Here is a 21,377-nt window from a genome sequence, read left to right as displayed (position 1 = left end):
GCCTCCAGCCTAAAACTTATCTTCCTGATTGAAATTCTTTTATTGAGCTATATGACATATGTTTGTTTCAAGAAACTTGAAGTGCGAGAACCAGTTTTTAAACCTGATTATTTTAATTATGTTGTTCCTGCCACCTGTGGACCGGTTGGCTGGCCTTCTGGGGGCCTTACCATTTGGGTTAGAATGGATTTGTATTGTAAAATCCAATTGCTTAACATTAATTTTCCTGACATCCTGGCTATTCACCTCTCTGTCAAAAGAGAGGGGCTAATTGATATTGATATATTCAACATATATGCTAGAGGTGTCAGGGGTGGCCTAAGGTCTCGCACCATTACAGCCCTAGAGGAATTTCTGTCAGTACACCATTCCAATCCAGGTTTGATAGTTAGGTTGATTTTTAATACTGCATTTGAGCCTTTAGACAATGATGACTTTCTTGATGTAGACAACAAGGAGGAGATCTGGGGAATACCAAAGTGTGATCTTCCCCCAACATTGAGGTGGACAGAGGCTGCTCTTCAGTTGAAAGTACTTAAGCTGAATTTTGGTCTGAGAGCCACCAATGGTAGAGCTCTCTCTGATAGGAAGGGTGCAGACACATCTAACAATTCATTCAAATTCTAGTCAAATTCATTACATTCTTTTAGATCGGTCTTTGGTCATAATGTGTCGATATGTCCGTTATCATTAGGAGCGATAGTGATCATGATCCATTTAGCCTTTCCTTGAACTCCCTTTTTTTCCTACATTAGGAACTGATCAATTGTCGATAGCTACGTCGGGGGATATGATACCAATGAATGATATGCACCAGCTCAAATGATGCCAGATTGTGGAGACGGTCTGTCTGTTTTAGAGCAAATAAGCTTGAGTGCCATGAATAAAATGTTCTTTAAGAAAATATTGTGCTATCTCTTGGTTCCCCCTACTAGTCATGGAAAGAAATCTCTTAAAGAGAATAAGTGGTTTGATGGAATGCAGTAGTTCTCGCAGAGATTTGGGTCACGCATTAAGGGCCAAGCATGTTGGAGAAATTCATCTGGCCAGGAAGAGATTTAAAAGGGCCCAACTTAATGCTAAGAAGGCCTGGGATGAAGCCAGATGGAAGGACCTTCAATACGCCTGCTCCCACAAAGACTCCACTAGGTTTTGGACCCTTGTCAAACAAGGGAGGGATGTTTTTGTGGATCCCATGCATATAAATATATCTCGACAATCATGGATTGAACTCTTGATCTTGTAAAGGTGATAGAGATTGCTGAAGATTGTATAGATACAGCAGATCTTTTTTTTACATTGTGATGTTTTGTCTGCCTTGAGTGCCATAACCTGAGGCAGAGCCCCAGGTTTGGATAGTATCCCAGCTGATAACTCTTTGCTTGAAAGAGATAAATGGGCTCAATATATCCACATGCTGGCATATGCATTTGCGCGCAGTGTTCCAGTACCCGATTCATGGAAGGGAGCATAGATCATTCCAATATAAAAAGGAGGACAGATCCATCCCAGCAAATTGCAGGCCGATCAGTTTGATCAACTGTATACAAAAGATCTTTGCTCGATTGATTCTAAGCAAAATTTAGGTATGGATTGAGGAAAAGACCATCATTTCCTCCTTTCAGGTTGGATTCCAGAAGAAGATATCTACGATCAACCACATTTTTTGCTTTCTTCTACTTTATTGGAAGACCGTTGTGGTTGACGGGGGTAACCTTTATGGCTCTGTGTGACTTGTTATGGCAGGTTCTGGGTGATCTGGCTCTCCCCAACAAACGTTTGCTACTTTTGATCTGTCTCCATGAAGGGAATATTCTCAAGTCCGCTGGGGATCCCAAGGACAGATGACAAACCGATTCTCCATCATGTCTGTCAGGGGTGTTTACTGGCTCCCACCCTGTTTTCTCTCAACCTCAATGATGTTGTCTCCTAGCCGTCTTCCCTTCCAGCTAATGCTTCATCCATAACAGATATTAAGACATTGATCCTCCTCTTTGCGGATGATACCTTATTGATTTCCATGACCTGAGTGGTTTGCAACAGGCATTAGATTGAGTCTTGGAATTTTGCACCTCTTGTGGTTTGGAAATCAATTGCTTGAAGAAGACAAAGATAATGTTTTTTTAACAAGCACTGGTCTTTAAAAGGGAAGCTTGAGCTGGGAGGCAAGCCTCTTGATAGTGTAGAGATATTTAGCTATTTGGGAGTCACCATAGCCTTGAACCTTTCATGGAAACCCCAGTTGGATCTTCTAACTCTTAAATATTGCCAAATAACAGGGGCCAGAGCAAGAGAACCTAACAGATTCCTCATGACATGTATTTCTCCCACTTTGAAAATCTATGGTGCTAAAGCTGTTAGCACTTGTTTCTGTGGCTCAGAGCTTTGGGATTTTTCAAATCTATCGCTGCTGACCAGATCAGACCGCAGTTTCTTGAGGAATTTGATTCATTTACCACAAAAGCACCCCCCCTCAAACCTCTGATGATGGATCTGGGTCAACGTCCACTGCCAGACAGAGCTAAATTGTGCCCCTTGTTGTTATGGAGGAGGCTGTGGTTTCAACCTGAACTGGTACAATATGGTGATGCACTAAGGGACGTGATGGCTGTTGAGTAAGTTCATTCATTAATAACTTTGTTCAGAGGTGTAAAAACATCAATTAAAGCATCACTCAGTACAAACATCATTATACAATTCTTATCATAAGACAGAAGTGTACATAACATTGCATACAATGGCATACAGTTCAGGAAACAGACGAAAACTGTTAAATCTTATAACTATCAAACATAAGGAAGTTTAAGCATGTGTATATTAATTGTGGGTTTCTAATTAAGGATGGAAGTTTAAGCATGTGTATATATACTATCCGAATATTTCGGGCGGCCCGCTTTATAACATCTTCCTTGGCGATTAGTTCATAAAAACCAGTCTACAGCAATCCATGCTGGAAACTAGTAAAATCTATTAAAAATTTAACAGAATACTAATGATTCAAGTATTAAAATATGACTGTTAAGATTAAAATGAATTGATAGAGGACCAGGTCTACTAACAGCTGCCCCAGCGCCCTGTTCAGTATTGCAAACAAAATGGAGGGCAGCAGTAATACGGGAGGTCTCAACTTAAATGACTTTTCAAAAGCCCATTAATTTTCCAACAGCAAACACTCTCCTCACAAAACTCAGAAACGATTTAGTGAAACGTCACTAGATTAGAAAGGCACAGCAGCTTTTATCCTACTCTGTGCCTTTTTTCAGTTTAATGCATTTCGGCTAGCTATTGCTAAGGTATGAGCCAAATGTAGAGAAAACCAATGTGAACAAAGTTAATTGAAATAAATGTACCTGGACATGCGCAGTACACATTCACACCTCCTCCCTCCATAAGTCTGAGAATATATGGAGGGTTGCGCATGAGACTCACTGCTACATTATGCATATCAGGATGGGTCTTGATTATACAAGATATGCAAATATTTCCTTAGATTGTCTGACGGGCCTAGGATGGATGAAAAGGGCCTCACACAACCTCCAGGGCTGCCCATAATCAGAGAGGGGCTAGACATATGAATCCAAGCCTAGGCCAAAGGGGTGGGTGGGGGGGGGGGACTGGGGTGGAGGGGTTGATTTTGTATCCTGTCCCCTGTTTTGCCTAAGTGCCGTGGAGGGGTGCAGTATGCCCGTACCCTCCCGCTTGCCAGTACGAACATGAAAAGGGAGTTCAGGTTGACTAATACCTTTGCTGGTAGATTCACCGCTAAGCCTTTAAAGGACATGAATTAAAAAAGTTATGGTGCTACCTTCCCTTTTCACTTGATGTTTTTAGGGAATATATATGTATGTGTGCATATTGTGTATTTAAATGTGTGTTTATATATATATTTATGTATATATATATATATATATATAGTTAAAATTGTTGTTATTGTTAAGGAGAGTAATGGTCGTGACACAAAAAAGAAACAAAACTGAAATTGGTCACATATAGTAATTCTTGTTAGTAGAACAAAACGGCACAGAGTGTAACATTTGAACTGAAATAAACATGGATTGCAGTATATTGATTATTCGGGTGAAGGCGATTCTGATGACAGGAACTGGACATTTAGTTTTTTTCCGTAAGCATACAGCTAAATTGAGCGAAATATGCCTTAATGTAAGACTGTTGGAGGACACTGAACTTGAGGCATTAACTTTACTCCTGATTCTGATCAAGTACACACATGCTGACTACCCAAGTGTATATAGAGACACAAAATGTAGGAGAAAAATCCTTATAGAATATGAAATGAATGGTAATATCCTGAAAAGAGTATTTCAAGTGAAACTAAGTTCATCCTGAGCTTTGCTAGAGTCCTTCAGAATTGTGTTTAGCTTCCTTCTTTCTGCAAATGATTAATTAGAACTTCTCTTTAATTTCTACTAGAACTTGACCTGTATCAATACAACTCACCACAATGGCACTTTGGACTGCGTGGAAGGGCTGGGGATGACACCACAGCAATACAACCTTCTTTACGCCATCTACGCCTGGACGTGAGTTTCAAATGTCTATTTCCAGCCAGACAAGCTTTCAGTGAAAAAACTGCCTTATTTATATCTATTAAGAGGTAGAGTTTATCTAGCATCACGCCTGCACGATATCCTGAGGGGGCAGTTGTGTACTTAAGACTTTGACAATATATGGGATGCTTTTAATAGATAGCTCTACTAGTTAGGCTTTATTCCTATTGTATCTGTGAACCTATGATTAGGTGCACCATCTGATGACATGGGCCTTGGGAATTCAAATGTACACAAAGGGCTTACATGGCTATTAAAAACGGAAGGGTGTAATTTGGAGCTGGTTGCTAATACAGCATTTATCAACTATAGCAGGTGATCTTGAACCTATGGAACCAGGTTTGAGTCTCAGCTAAAGGCTTAAAATCCAATAATTATTAGCAAAATAATTATTATCTCCGTGCCTGGGAATGCCTCCTATTGTAATGCAACTGGTGCACGTGTAAAGCGGTCCGAGAGTTCGTGCTATCTTAAATTGCTACGATCTAATAAACAAGCACGCCTGAAATGCATGCAGCCATGGAGAGATTAGGTAAAGGTCGGAGGATAAGCAAAGCACGTGCTGTGCAGGCAAAACCTTAAAACAAAAAGTCCCACAAAGCAGATGAAAACAGTACTTGTGCCATGGGAGATTGATAAGAGAAATACACAGCGGAACAACAAGAAATAGTATGCTATAAGCCAATAGAAACAGAGGAAAAGTAAGTGGCAAGCACAGGAACCAATGAAAGGCAAACAAACAGGGTGTATGCCCTTTTTATTTGAAAAGTATTTTTATTGAAAAGATAACAAAAAAACAGGAGGTCAGGCATTTCAGGGACATATATTCCCAACAAGAATAGCGACATTATGTATGCCCCTTTTATGGTTTATATTGAATACAATAGATTTCACAAGCACAGCACATGCACTGTGCAGGCAAAACCTAAAAATGGGCCATGTAGGTGGGAGCACTTTCAGCAAAAAAAAAAAAAACTGTAAATAGTGTGAGCTGCAGTGGCTTGGCTCCTAGCCCACCAAGGACTAATTGAGGGTCTAATAGAGTGCCACTGGATTTATGTGGCAGGAGAGGGCCAAATTGTGACAGAATTTACCAAATTATGTGGCAAAAGAAGACAAATTATGCGGCACAATTTGTGTTAATTATTTTGGGATTCTGACCTCCGTAGTACCACTTTGACACTGAACTAGAGCAATAAGCTACTGAGAGGTGACCAGTCAACCTTTGGGAAGGGTATTCCATTTTGCGGCAATACGTTGTTTTTATAACTTTTGAACCCTTTAAGCAAGAAACTATTCTTTTGTTAACATTCGTAAATTATTGAGGAGAAGATGGATTATGTTTGGCAGATCCATAATTATGACAAAAGAGCTACCGATCCCATAATCCCATTATTCCAGTGGACTCGGTTGAATGAAGAGTGTATACAGTTGCAACCAGAAGGATTGTGTGAAGGGTGAATGGTCATTGGGATCAAGCCTTCCTCAGTAGTTTCTTTTACCATTTCCTGGGGAATAAATGTCCACTTTATTGTTTCTCTTCCTTATAGGAATGCCTTAGTGGTGATTGTGGCTGGATTCCTCATTGACAAGTTGGGGAATCGCTGTAAGTAATTGCGGTTTTGCATATCAAATACAAAAGTGTTTACTTTACAGGTGGGTTTGTTAAGTCCATGCAGCACCACAGCCTTTTACTCTTACTCATTAGTCATGACCTAGGCATCTTTTGGACAGTGAATATGGAGCTGGTCCAGTTAAGTTATTCTTTTTCCCACATACATACAAATGCCCACCCATGCATTAGGGTGCTCAACACCATTTAGAGAGTGTATGATGTCCACATAAGGCACCCCACAAAACCAATGAAGTCTGACCCCTCATATGTTTGGGAGATTCCTAATTTGCAGTTAACAAATCCCCTTGTTTTGTAAAATCACTGATGCTCATAGGTTTCTACTGAACTGCAACTCTGTAGTGTTTCCTCCGGTCAGAAAGGGCCATTCAGGGCTCCTAAAAAACAAATATCTGCTAGCAGCTGCATGTGTACGAGTAAGTTAAAATTGTTAGACTTAAAATCCTGGTGCAGCTTCAATAGGCTAGAATGATAAAAGTTGGATTAGCATGTACTGTTGGACCTTATATTATGTTTACTATTATGTGCATGTATTTATTCATATTTTTATGTGCTTTTATGATTATTTTTGAATGATCGAATAAAGTTTGGTCTACCTACTTTGCATTGAATGCGCAACTTTTGCATATTTGTCCCCTTCTTTTCCAACTTGTTCCTGTCTGAAAAGAGAGTTAGTACTCACCACATACGTTGCTTTGATCTGTGGGACACAAATTTCTATCCAGGTGAAACTTTATATGCCAACGTCAATAACATGATTACCATTAAATTGGATAGTAGTACCTTTTATTTACAATGTTTAAATACTTAAAATATGGAAGAAGAGCAGTGTAGCGCTTTATGAAACAAATGATTATATCGTTCCTAATAAGGGTCCTACTCTTTGAGAAATACTCTTGAAGTATATAGATAATTGTATGGTGTATCAAATTCACATTCTGGTATTTATGTAGGACCAGAACTCAGACAAATGGTGAATTACAGTGTTGGGACTTTCAGGCTTCGTTGGTCGCAGTGGTGACTTCTTGGGGGTTTAGGGCTGGGAAGCCAGAGTTCCAAAACTCCAGTGATTGCTACCATCTGTGCAAAGTGTACTGTACCCTATTTGGTCTTGCAGTTCTCCTAGTCCAACGCTATGCGGGTCACTTGCCATTGTCCATTGGAGATGTCTGACTGCATTCATTGGCTTTACCTAGCAGCAAATCATAGACTGTCAGTTGTGTTCACCATCCCATCATTTACCTTTGAAGTAGCTTGGAGCGAAAAAGGCAAACATGTTAATTTTCTCAAAGTTTCTCAAATACTTTGTTTTGCTAATGCCTCCTGCATTTGTCTCGCTCAGTAGTTAGGTGTTCTTAAAGTGTTGCCATTGCTTACTGTTCTCCTCTCTTTGCAGTTGGAGTCTTCCTCTTCTCCTTTCTTACTGTCCTGGGCTCCTCTGTGTTTGCCCTTGGCTCTCACTTCAAAGGGACACCATACCTTCTGCCACTAATGTTGACTGGTCGACTACTCTTCGGCTCTGGAAATGGGTCACTGACTAGTAAGTATGCACCATCTTCATTGCTTTGTGGCTCAACTCTTCGTCTTTATTCCTTCCTTTCAGCATCTAAATTCAATTGTTGTCTCTCATGGAGACTACTAGAATAGGACAGCAGACCTTTCTAGTCTGTTATCCCCAACTGTAATACTACAGACTGGGTCAGGTTTTCAGCTTTATCCTGGTATTCCTTTGGACCTATTAAGTGTTGTGAGAAAGTGCCTCTTTTGACATGGTTAGCCCACACTTTTTGCCTGGAAAATGATGTGGATTTGATTGTTGTGCACAGGCTATCTGCCATCCAGGACCCCTGTGCCAGGGCCTCTTCCTTAAAAATGATTCCACAATTGGCCATTCAGGCCTTCTTTAAGTCCCTAGTAAATGGTACTTTGGTACCAAGGTCATTGGGACTGAAGACCCCTCACCCTGGCCATGCAGATTGGCACTACAGCATGCATGTCTTGGTGCAGAAAAAATGACAAAGTCGACACAGCCTGGGTGCCATGGCAGTGCCATGATAGAGATAAGTCACTCTTCTAGCAGGCCTTACCAGCCCTAAAGCAGGGTGTACTGTATTACAGGTGTGGGCATATCTGTATGAGCATATATGCCCCTACAATATTAGGGTCTATTCCTAAATGTTGTAAGTGTTGGTAATACGTCACAGAAAATTGGGGACCTAGACCGCATAATGGTCCAGCATACATGCTCCACTGTTAATTCTCCAAAGAAAAGGGTATTCTGTTGCTAAAGGGGATAAAGGATAAAGGGGAGTAGGTCAGAGAAAAGGAGCCACTACAAGGGGAGTAGTTCCCTTTTGGAAGTGGGGCCCTCACACAGCCTGGCGGTGTCATGCTTCATCATCTGGCTTGCTCCTCGTTGGGCCTGCGCTGCAATGTCGGATGGGCACCCTCAAGGGGGCACTTTATCAGAGAGATTTTTCCAAAGCTGTGATGTGAAGTGCAAGTTAAGGGCCTTTTGTGTAAATTGAGGAAACATAGGTGTCGATGTAGTGATTAGTGACTTAAAAAGGGCTAGGCAAATCTCAAATCAAATTTAATCTAGGAGCATGACTGACTTATTAAACAAGCATTTGCAATGCAATAGGTCTCGCATTACTAAAAGTTGGAGCTATTGGCGTTCCATTATTATTTGCAACACCAATATCTCCAACTTTTAGTAAATGTGAGACCTATTGCATTGCAAATGCTTTTTTTTTGTGCCGAAAGCAGTGCTGTAAATGACCCGGTACTGTCTGGTAATGAGTACTGGCACTTTTTAATTTTGCAAGGGAACGAACCGGAACTTCTCAAGAGAAATGCAATACCTTTAATTGGAGAGTACCAACACTTCTCAGAAACAAGTAGGTACTCTGGTGCACAGTGCCTACACTTCTATCTTTCCATTTCAACCAGTGGCCGAAAGTAAGGCAAGGCTCTCAAACACTTCTTCAGATATTCGAGGACAAGAGATAGTATATTAATTCACCTTATTCTCTAACATTTGGGAGTGTTTGTTTTCACACCTGCCAAGTTACAGGTGAAGTATAGAAATACGAGCCCTTATGTGGCCATAGCAGAATGGGTGAACTTACGTGAGAACAGCTGCAGTTTCTGTGGTGGCTGCTCTTGGTATAGCAGAGTGCACTTAAGACCCTATGTTCTTGTACTTTTAAGCTGCATTTTACGCAGGAGAGATGTATTTGTTCCTCCAAAAGCCACATTTACCCAAATGCACAGTTTAAATGCTAGGGTCCTTGCACTGTTCTATTGTCATTTTGAGCAATTTTATAAGGCTGGTGTATTCTTCTGCCGCTGGCGAGAAACAAGCAGACTTGCTGGAAGGCATGATAGACTCACCACAGCTTACGTCACGCAGACGGGACATGTAAACTCCTCCGTATTTAAAGTTCATACGACTGCATGACTCTGGTTAATTAAAGGAGAGTATTGAAAAGCAGCACACGAACCACCAGTACCCACAGTAATGAATGAAGACACTGATTTGCTAGGCTGATAATTCTCGCCGATGGTAACAGCAACAGTTTAATATGAAAAGAATAATAACGAGTGTGAGCTATTGGCATTGTGGGAAATAAATAGAAGAGGCGAAGAGATGAGAAAAACTGAAATGAAGACGACGGACAGCCAAAGAAGGAAGAGGGCATGAAAGAGCAATAACTCGAGGAAGACTAAATACACAGACGCGAGAGGAGTGTATCAAACAGAAAAGTTATAAACGAGGGAAGAAGAAATCTAAGACAAATAATGAAATTAGGGAGAATTGAAGAGCATAGAAAAGGGAGAGGACAGGACATAAAAAGAAAACAATGAAGAAGAAATAGGTGGAAGCAAAATAAAGTAAACGAAATAGAAGAGAAAGCGTGACAATAAAGGCAAAGAATAGAAAGTAAAATAAGCAAAAAGGGCAGGATAAATACAAGAGAAGAAAAAAGAGAAAATAAAATAAACAGAAGACAGGAGAAAAAAGGCCACCAAATACAAGAAACACAAAGGATGAAAGCGTAAACACGCAGTGGGACGATGAATGTACGGAGAGAGAGGGACAGAGAGGAGGAAAGGTGGGAGGGAACACGGCCTGGAGGAAGCTGGCTGGGGAGGGGGAGGAGAAATCTGAGTGAACAGATGGCCGTGAAGCAGGGGGCGGGGCGGGGCAGGACTGTCGAGTCATGGCCTGCGGCCGTGAAAAAGTGATGTGATTAATTAGGGGAGGAGAACTTTGCAGAGGCCGGCCGAGCGCACGCTGGGAAAGCCTGTGGGAGGGCAGCTGATGCCTTTGATGTGGGGAGGGAAAAGCGCGTGCTTGTGTGGTGACTGACTCTGACTCGCATGCACTGTGAAGAAACAGGAACAGATGGCCATGAAAGTGTATGGGCCAAATGCGCGTGCCGCGCGTGCCTGTACGTGCACTTGAAGAAAACGCCACGGAGAAAAGCGGTGGTTTGACTATCCGATGGAGCACATGAATTCTCCCCCATTTCCCATTGCTTCGCAATGGAAAAGGACGAGACCTAAAAAGTGATGTCACCAGTGGGGAACATGATCCCTGTTGACTTATGAGGTCAGCATGTTTCATGCCGTTAATTAGTCAAGATGTGATCTTGGGCAGTTCTTTAGGACCATAACAATTCTAACCAATTACAGTGTCTGGGACCAAGGATGCAACAAGAATTGTCCAAACACTAAGTACCCTATTAGTGTACTCGCAGAATGTAAAATTACTGATCTGGGGGAGGAAGATATGAAAAGAAATAATAAAATCGCTCCATACAGAGCAGTCTTGTATAGTGCTTGTAGAGGCATGCAATACTAGCATGCATTAATTTGTGATTTGTAACAAGTAGTGACAGTACGGAGAAAACAAATAATGTGTGAAAATCGCATATGGCCAGGATGAGATTATGGAATGATTACTGAAGGCTACCAGTTGATCTCTCCCCATGGTATATCTTCATTCAATCTCTGAATATGTGTGGACAGACAGAAAATCATATGTTGTTCCATTTTAAAGAGTGCACCCTTTCTCAGACTGGAAGGGGCTTCCTGCAGAGTCCATCGTAAGTCATCAGCTGTGTGGTCAAGGTCAGTAATGGGTGTGAACATTTTAGTGCTAGTTCTCTTACACCAGATATTGCTGCAGTGCTCAGTAATACTGGTTTTGACCGGTCTGGTAGTCATCCCTATGTTTCTTTTATCACAGAGGCGTGTGATTGTGTAAATGCAGTTTTTTGTATTGCAGTTGGTATGTGCCTTTTGTGTCCAGGTGAACGTGTTTGTCAGTTGTATTTCTTTTGTCACTGTAGTCAGTTTACAGACAGTGCTGGAACCACAGGGGAAATGTCCCTTCACAGGTGGCAGGGACCAATGGGTCCCTTGGTCTGAACTGTCTGATACCCAAGGTCTTTTGTGCAGCAGCATGTCGTTTATGTTTGAAGTGCGTATGAAAGCGAACCTAGGTTGTGGCATGGTTAAACTCCCAGACTAGAGGATGTTCCAATGTTTCTTTATAATCTTACGTATTCTGTTAGCTGTGTATGTGGTAATGCAAGTGAGCGTGTCTTCTGGAGGTTTTGCTTGTTCTTCCAAAAGTCGTCATATGCGCCCATTCTATGGCGCACTGACACAAAATTGATTTTCACGCTCTTTCGACTGGATGCCCCTTTCCCATTTATTCAGACCATGTTTATTTCTTAAACGAGCACCAATTTCGTGTCAGTGCGCCATAGAATGGGTGCAATATGACGACTTGTAAGGACGAGTGAAAGAGGCACTTACTGACAGCTTCTGCAGGAAGGATTTGAGGATTTGAAGTGAGTGGTGTTTCTTCACCTTAAAGAATTGGAGTAACCAACACTTATATTTAGCCCTGAAGAAGTCCCTTGAGAATGGGACGAAACGCATAGGCTGTATCTTGTGACTGTACCTTATTATACCTGTGTATTGAAATGAAGATTTACAAATAAAGAAAAGAAAAAGAATACAGACTAACTAAAAGAAAGAATTCACTGTGTTGTCTCTTTCCATCTCAGAAGTATCTATTTGTTCTTTCTCTATTGTGCTTTGCACCTTACAAGACAATAGTCTTTTAAAAGATTGCATTCACACATAGTTACTGTGCTCCTCTACCATTGTCCTTTGCATTTTATTTACTTAGGGCGTTTTCAAAACGGTTGACTCAAAGAGTGAGCACTGTAGAATACTCTGAAACAACAGTGTGCGGCAAGTGTATACCATAACCATTTGTTCTAGTAGTACATAGTATCTCATATTGGTAGTGGGGGGTGAACCAAGAAGTGTTGCGTAGTCCCGAGTCAGTTTTTTGAAGACCAGGTTTGTCCTGGAAGAATGCCCTCAACCTTATTTTCCGGAAGAAATTATGGAGTTCATAATTATCCCGGAATTTATCTATTCAAGGTGTGAGGACAAAGCCAATGCTCTCTTAAGTACCTTGGTCCCTGTATCATTCAGGGTTCTCTTCGACAGGTTAACAACTAGTTTTTCTTCCCTGTCTGACTCTTTGTTTGTACCTGGTGCGGGGGTGGTTTCTGCCGATGTACACGCTTGTGCCTCCCTCTTCTTCGACCTCTTCCTCTGCCCCAGCCTCTGTCTAAAAAAAAAAGCAGGGTTGTAGGGTTGAGGGAAGAGTTGTTGGCCTTCTGGAAACAAGGGGTATTGCCAAAAGGGGTCTGCCTGAAAGGGTGGCGTTCTGTAATTCATGAAGGGCCTCTCTTTCCCCGATTGTTGCTACTCCAGCTATCCTTGCTAGAGTTGCTGAGGAAGGAAGAAGTTCTTCTGCGAGATGTTTGGCTTGCATCTGACGATGTCTCATCTGTTGTGACAGAACTGCAGGGAAGCCATAGAAAGTACCTGGGCTGGAAACTCGGGTTCCACAGCATCATGATGGCTTCACTGAACACAGGAGTGTTTGGTACCAAACTTATCCTCTCAATAAACCCACACTGATGCTAGTGTGTGGTTTATTTGACTATATACCCAGAGGGCATGTCAGAGGTGCCCCTTGAAAACCTACCAACCCATGTGTGCTCACAGACTGACTGTAGTCCGCCTGCCACCACCAGACAAGTTCCTGGACCCCTGGGTCGAGAGCCTTTGCTCTCTCGGACCAGAAACAATGCAAATCCTGAGTGGAGGTGTCCCACCTTCTCCCCCAAGATCGGGGAAGCTTTAAAGACCTGCCACCTTTGTAAAGTGAACCCCAGCCTCTGCTGCTAGCAACAAATTGCAGCCCCTGGTTTACACCCCCACTTTGGGCGGGAAAAAGGGGTGGGATAAATTAGACTAGGAGGTGTGCCCACCTCTGCCAACTCCACCCCTAAGGTGGGGGAGGCGAGGTGAAGCACATCTTTCATTCCCTGCCATCTTGAAGATGGGAAGACCTCTCCAAAGCAGGGCTAAGTCTATGTCCCCTCCCACAGGAGGGTGGCATAATTGAGGGAGTAGTCACCTCAGGTAAGGTCCCCATTGGCCCTACCTGCTACTCCCCTAAAACGTCCCTAAATTCAGTATTTAGGTGGCTTCCCCAGACCTGGAAAATAGTTCCTGCTGACCTAAGAAAAAGTATGAAGTAGGCGCCGTGCAGTGAAGCCTGAAAATGGCTCACTTGTCCGAAGCCCTACCAGACTGTCTCTAGCTTTCAAGAAACCTGTGGAAAAGGCAATGCCTGTTCTGTAGCCAGCGATTCCCAGAACCTGTGCAAGACTGTCTGCACTTTGACAAAGACCAGAATTCCCCTGGTCAGTGGATCTGTCTTCAAGAAATCTCTACAAAGGACTCAAGTGCCCTCTGGGACCGCAAGTCCTCACCAATTTGCACCCAACGCCTCAGGCCCATCTGCAAGTGGCATATTGATCTGGGACCGATTCCTCAGTGATCCTAACCGCAAGTCCAGCATTGGCTGAACCCTCCTGGAGTCCACAACGACACCTGCAGCCTGAATCCAGATACTCCCCCGGACGGCGACCAGCTCCTGTAAGAAGAATCTGTCATCTAAAGGCACTCCTGCACCTGAAACCCCAGGTACTTAGTGAGCTGAACCACCATTGCCCCTACGACCCCCAGCATCATCTCTACATATGTTTGCTGTCGCTGGTCTCCCTCTTGCAACCTCCGGTGCAGCACCTTGGGGGCCTGATTCTAAATTGGCACCCTGCAGCCGGCCATCCCTGTGCCACAGGTGGTGTATGTTTGATGCTGCTTAGTGGCCCCCCTGTGCTTGCTCTAACTGCATAAGCTTGGCCCCTGCAACCGATCTGTTTACCTGCATGCAGCTTGGCATCAAGCACCTCCAGTCTCCATTGAAATGCATTGGGCCAAAAGCCAAATTCGACCCATGCACCCGGCCTCCCCTGTGCCGCTGGTGGAGCAGTTTTAGCACTTACCTTACCCTTGCTGATCTTTGATCCCGAAGACTGGAACTGTAAGTTGTGTACTTTCCTGTATATCCACATTATTGTTTTCCTCCATAGGATATTTTCCCTGCAAAACATACTTACCTTATTGCGAAGATCTTAGTCTTAAAATAAAACTAAAACAAAGCTTATTTTTCTAAAATTGGTGTAGATCTCCTTTTTGAGTAGTGTGTCACTTATTGGTCAATGTTGTGCAAAAAATGTCTTGCACTCCTTTATGTTAGGGCTAAGGCTTCTCGCCTACAATACCACTAATAGAGCTCTTTGGGTTTACATTGAGCCCTGTACACTTCTGGGCGAATCTCTGGACTCTGTGCAAGGTATAACCACTTAGTAGTATACCATGTACAGAGCCAGCTTCCTACAAGTGTATTTTTGCAATAGTTGATTCTGCTCCTAAGACTTCCAGGACGTGGGACAGTGATGTACCATTGCTTTCCATGAGGCGAGAGGTCCATGCGGTTCTCTTTCCCATTTGTGTCTTTACCCAAATTCTTTTACATTTTGGAGCTTACTGCAATAACTGGAAATCCATGTCATTAGCACCTCCCCCCAATTACAAAGTAGCTGCATTGAGAAGCCAATGAGCCTGGCTCCTCAGTGCAGGCTCCACTGGCCTTTCCCTGTACATCCCTTGCACGCTTTACCGGTTCTAGCTAGTCAGTGGGTAGTTCCAGCTTAAACGTGTGCTAAAATAGAGTCCTGTTTTGATACTGGCCATTGGTAATGAGAAAAAGTAAAATTATTACTATGTTGAAGCACCCTTTCTTGGTTTGGAACAGATGGGCAAGCTACAAAGAACGTGCATGTTGTGTCAAATTCTCATTGCGCTTGGAATTATCCTTCTCCAGAGTTGTGGATTGAAAGGGGTCTAAGGCTAACTTAAATCAAAGCGGCACTCTGATTGGGTTTTTTTGTCAACATAACTGCTCAGTTTTAATGTCATCCAATGTATAACTGTCTTTTTGTGAGATTAACCATGGCTCTGTCTCCTGGGCTATGTGAGACGTTTGGTGGCAACTGCATGTTTGTCGTCAGGGGCTCAGACCTTTTTAGGTCTTGCGCCTAGTGTTGCAGTGCGCACCATTGCTCGTGCAGCATGAGACCTCTTGTATGTGGGTTCTGAAAGCTGACCACACACTCGTGCGTGTGCTTTTGCTTTCGCCGGCTGCCATTGGCTTTAGCGTGTTTAAAAAAAATAATAATAAGGCACGCAATTGGGCAAAGGTGGGCGCATGTCCCGCCTTTGCTCCGCCCATTCCCACCGGTGTCTATTACGCGCACCAGCAACAGACAACAGGCTCCCTCACCCCCGCTCCTCTGTGGTGCGCACGCACGTACTCCTTTCTTTTATTTTTCAGGGCGCAGTTGCAGGGTGACTTCCACTTTTGTGAAATGCGGGTCAGGTCGCTTCCTCCCTCCCATGACATCGTGCACTGTGAGCGCGGGCCGCCTGGGTCGCCCCTGCCAGCACTCCTTTGTTTTTTGCACCCCCGCCGGCAATCCAGTACGGTGCATGCGCTCATAATACTCCTGCAAAGGGGTCTGTGCCTTATGTGAATTTTCACACACCCTCTCCCCCCGCCCACACTCGATGTGAGCCTTCCACGGCTCACCTCAGACAAGCTCCGCTACACTATGGTGGAATTCAGCAGGATACTCGGCATGCAGGCGATGCCGCTTTGAATCCTCCAGGGTACGCAAGTCGGGTTTTCTTTGTGCCGGGAGCTTCACGGACAGTATAAGAAGCGATGGACTTCAATAATAGTGCTGCAAATGGGTCTGTGCCTTTATATAGACCCCCCACGTGATTTCATCACGGTGGATGGCTCAGAAAATGTGTAATGACAAAATGTACGGCTGACTGTTGGCTACACGTTTTGTGCAGCAGAAAAAAGCAAAAGTGTAAAATCCAACGCAAACCTTCACCTTTGTTTGTGAAGTTCCCTGGCTACAGTAAGCGCATCTTTTTAATGTGGGTTTCCATTTGCTGTTCATACACACTTTTCCTTCAAATGTTTGTATGCTGTCTCCAGAATACTTAAGGACCATTGTGTATTCAGTCCCCGATGGCACTTAGCTGGCTGCATGCTTTTTTTATTTATTTTTTTTATCATGGGATTCATAACATGCGAGGTGTTGCACTCGTTTCTGGGGTGTAATATGCACAGAGTATGCTCACAGACCTGCAGTGGAATTCAGAGATCTTCTCATTATTTTATTATCGATTATCGATATCCTCAGCATTGCAAGAAAAACACATTGCAAAATCGGAGAACAGCCTTTTTCATCTTTCTTTTTTTCCTTATTCTTTTTTCCATGTTCAAATATTGCAAATCTACTTTGCCAAATAAGTAAGCTCTTTAAGCCGGATACACGTTGTCGATTTACACATACATTCACGGTATAAATATACTGACAGTATGTGCTTTCACTTTTTTTTAAGCTGGAAGGATACTTGACAGGTAGCACTCTTCTTTTATTTTAACCACCACTGGTGTGAATTTAAGAGACGCACCAATTCTTGTGCACTTGAAGCCCTGGCGGTAAGTGTGTACCTTCCCTATCACTGTTAGGAACAAGTTAGGAAGAGGGTTGGGAATTGTTCGCTTTTAACGTGACTATTCAATCACTGGGCCTGCACATTCTTGAAAAAACACGACGTTTCCTTAGCTTCAAAAAGACAACTGCCTGCTTTGCTTGTGTGAGAAGTGACCTAGCAGATTGTTCCAAGGCGCCCACGTAAACAAGACACGCTCCTGAGCTTTGTGGGAAGAGTGAGGCGGCTTTGTTTTTTTACACGTGAACTTTAGCAGTCACCGTTCATTTTAATTTTCAGAACATGTGTTCAATAGACTACACTATTTGCCAAACACAAAATCGCTGACATAATGTAAGCTTGTACACGGTTACTGGAAGCAGATGCGTTTGTGTAATGGACGTCAGAGGGGGTAGCAACTGCTGCTATTTATCTTGCCTTGTTACCTATAATCTCAGGGAGCAGAGAGGCATAGGAAGAAAAGAAAGGAACAGAACCAAATGAGCCATGTTTACTGTGTGTAGATTGCACAATAGGCCTTCGCTTGGCATGTGGAGAAGTGTGGCTCAGGGGTTAGAGGCTGCAGACCCGGAAGCTGAGATCGTTCCTGGACCAGGGTTCAATTCCCCGCCTCGGCGGGTCTTGGACTAAATATTCCACGGACTCGATAATTCTCGCCCCGGTGCCTCCTCGACTCACGGGTTCACACTCTGCGACTCTGGGCAATAGCTTGCTTAATCTCCACAACGGCCCCTCGCGACGGGATGCCTGACTTTCACCTTGTGGATACCCTGCTATCTCACAGGGGAATACCAGGACGGGTTCCCTAAGCAAGCGCCGGGAAACCCACTGCGGGTAGCTGTGCGCTATATAAGCTCAACTACATTTACATTTACATCTCAGCAGCATAAAGCTTTTGTTGGGGAAATGGCGGGACAAGGACCATTCTGTGATGTCATCCATAGGAAAAGGATGGATAATACTCGCTCTGCTTTGCATGAATTGACTTCCATTAATTATTGATTTATATTTTGATTCTGTAACATTAAGTGTAAAGTGGAGTTTACATTATAAGTAGTGTACATTAGTTGTCTTCTCTTTCTCTCAAACTGGATATTAACTTTTGTGAGAGAGTTGTTGTTTGCTATGAGGTCTTTTTGTGGTATTTCATATAATAATACTCCATATGATTTCTGCACTGGGTTGTCAAGTCTGATATTTTGTTTACAACTCATGGTCCTGAGCAGGCATGTTTGGTGAGAGAAGTGTTCAGGAAGATCTGCTTGGATTGACGTTGTTACTAGCATGTCATATCTGAGTGCTATTATAAGATGTAAATCGGCACCCATAGGTGAACTAAATGGAGGATTGCTGTGATGAGCACACTATAGGCACCCATTATGGGTGTTTCAGCAAGTGGAACTTAAAATATGGAATCGGACTTTGCTTATAGGGGCTTCGCAGAGAGTTGCACAACTGACGGAAGTCACAAAGGTGCTTTTCCCTGCAGCTTTCTTAAAGAATGCACTGTTGATACAGTATTACATAGTTTATTTCTAATGTCTTGTGTATTGCTACAAACACAATATACATCTCAAGCACAGCTCATGGCACTATGAGGCTCTCCCTAAAACCTTACACCTAAAACAAAACATGCAAACATTTACAATTTCTAGTGTAACATTCAAGTAGCAGTTGAGTGTCACTCAAAAAGTAATCTATTAATTCTTTCATCCATCATTCAGTCTTTCATCATTCATCTATCCTTACATCTGTGTGCCCATCCATACCCAAACCTTTTCAATCATTTGCACACCTATCCATCATCTGTCCTTCCATCCAATCATTTCACTCATCCATCCCTTTATGTACCCTTTCACCCAATCCATCCTTTCACTCATCCATCCAATCATTTACCCTTTCACCCATTCATCCACCCATTCACTCATGCATCCTACCTTTCTTCCAGCTCTCCACCCTGCGATGCAATAGGTCTCGCATTTGCTAGAGTTTAAGCTATTGGCATTGTCAATCACAATGCTTTTTATTTATGTTTTAAAAACCAACACGTATAAATAAAAGGCATTATCATTTACAATGCCAACAGCTCAAACTCTCGCAAATGCGAGACCTATTGCATTGCAAATGCTTGTTTAAGTATACCACTGTGAGGGACTGCCTTGAGGCTCCCCTTCTAAAATGTCTGTTTAGTTTCCTTTAACTCGGGTACTTTTGCATTCACATGTGTGTTCTTCACAAGGAAACGGGCTTCATTGTGCACATCTGGTGAACATGTTGCACATGTCAAACCACACGTAGCCCTGTCTTATTCCTCTCCCCATAACAAGCCATGCATGGTAAGTGGGAGTGGAGGTAACATGTCCTTTCTTTTAATGTGTAGTTTCACTCCCAGTGCGAAATCCACCCGCCCTTGTCTCCTGTTTAAGGCAAACATGCTTCTGTGAAATGGCTGCACAGACGGGAACAATGACTTGCCCCACCAGGCACCAGAGGATGATAAGTACTGATCTCCTTAGCCAGTACTTAGTTCAGTGTTTCAACTCGACAAACATGAGGCCTGTGCACCATCATCGTGAGGGAAGAGGCAAAGCCAGGAGTGAAGCGTTGGCATGGCTGCCAGACACCCTCTGGATGGGGCCTATATGAGCTTGCCAGTGTCCATCTGGAAATTTCCATCTTGATCAGCAGTGGCCAGAGGGCTTAATGTTGGAGTTGCTCTTTTGCTCATATGTTGCTAAGACATTCTGGTTTTCTCAGCAGACTATCTTTTTAAGTGTAGTATATACTTACCTTCTATTTAAATAATTTCTTGTCTAAAAATAAAGTAGTAACATGACATTCATGTTATTAATTATTCTGTATTGTGTTCTGTTGCATTCCGAGGTCTTAATCCCCTCCATTTCTGGGGTAAACCGTGACTGTTTGCCATTTGTTAAATGGTAGAAGCAAGTACTTGGCAATTTCGCTTTGAGCGCAAAATATTGTTGCCTTAATTACCAGTGATGAACAGTTTTGTTGCACATGATAAAACCCAGTAATCTCTGACTGAACCATTTATTTTAAAATATATTTATATATGTATTATATATGTATTGTAGTTTACAAGAAAGAATTAAGCATCATACAACAATGAACATTATCATATCACATCATGCATTGTTATGCAGTAGAAGCTTTCTGTGCCCATATCTACCCTTCATGTCTGTGGCCCCCCCAACAGCATTGTAGATCATCACATAAGTCACTAGAACCCCAGATGTCAGTTTGGCGAAGCTTGTTGTATCGGTAGCCCTCCCTAGTCTCACCTCACTGGCCACATGGATTACGCTATGACAGAAGTCAGGAATTCACATCACATGTTGAGCAGTATAAACCATAAAAGGGGCCATTATGTCTCTGGGTCGACTCGTTGTAGACATCAGCTCCCAATAGTACTTTAACTGCTGCTGGCGAAAGGCAGTGCCCATTCAGGCGAGCCACGACGTGCCCAGTGCATGGCACGCCTACACCTAACCAGCAGGAGTATCCTAGCTGGTAATCTGCGTGTGCTGGCAGGGATATCTTTGACATGGTCCAGGAGAGCAGCCAGGGGTGTCCTTGGTACAGAGTGAGTGACTATGTCTCGCAGACAAGTATAAACAATAGTCCAAAAGCTTGAACCCCAAGACAGCTCCACGTCAGATGCAGGAAGTTCATATCCGCAGAGAAAGCACTGCGTGCCCGGTCTAAGGCCCATCTTGCACTTCTCAACTGGTGTGCAATAGGTTTAGTGAAGATATGTGACATGTAGAAGGTAGAGACTGTAATTGGAGGAGAGCAGGCAAGTGGTATCACCGCAATATTTCCATTTCTCCTTGAAGAAGTCCTCCCCAACATCCTCCCTCCACCTCTCAAAGGTTGGGGGTTTGATCACAGCAGCCTTCTACAAGGATATGTACAGCCTGGTAATCATTTTTCTAGGGAAGGAGGTAGTAATCACAGAATTTGGGGCATGCAGTGTTTCGGGCTGTCAGGGAAATGTGGGGTGTGCCACTCCCCAGGCACTCTGCAGCCTGTAACAGGGGAAGGTGTCTAATGAAGCGCAGCCAGAAAGCAACTGCACAACCTGTAAAGATAGGAACTCACCAGTA

At 43.1% G+C, this 21,377-nt stretch overlaps 1 protein-coding gene across 1 annotated transcript in view; it reads left to right on the top strand.

Annotated features, from left to right (window-relative positions):
- LOC144784288 (lysosomal dipeptide transporter MFSD1-like) overlaps positions 1 to 21,377 on the top strand; it is a 94,605-nt gene that overhangs the window by 26,085 nt on the left and 47,143 nt on the right. Inside the window, exons 3-5 of the mRNA XM_078662971.1 lie at positions 4,432 to 4,541; positions 6,119 to 6,174; positions 7,598 to 7,741. Of these exons, the coding sequence (XP_078519097.1) occupies positions 4,432 to 4,541; positions 6,119 to 6,174; positions 7,598 to 7,741 (310 nt within the window). The remainder of the gene's footprint in view (positions 1 to 4,431; positions 4,542 to 6,118; positions 6,175 to 7,597; positions 7,742 to 21,377) is intronic.

This window comes from Lissotriton helveticus, chromosome 10 (genome assembly GCF_964261635.1).
Source record: "Lissotriton helveticus chromosome 10, aLisHel1.1, whole genome shotgun sequence".
NCBI lineage: Eukaryota > Metazoa > Chordata > Amphibia > Caudata > Salamandridae > Lissotriton > Lissotriton helveticus.
The sequence above is the reverse complement of the archived record's forward strand: the minus strand, read 5'-3'. Positions and strand labels throughout refer to the sequence as shown.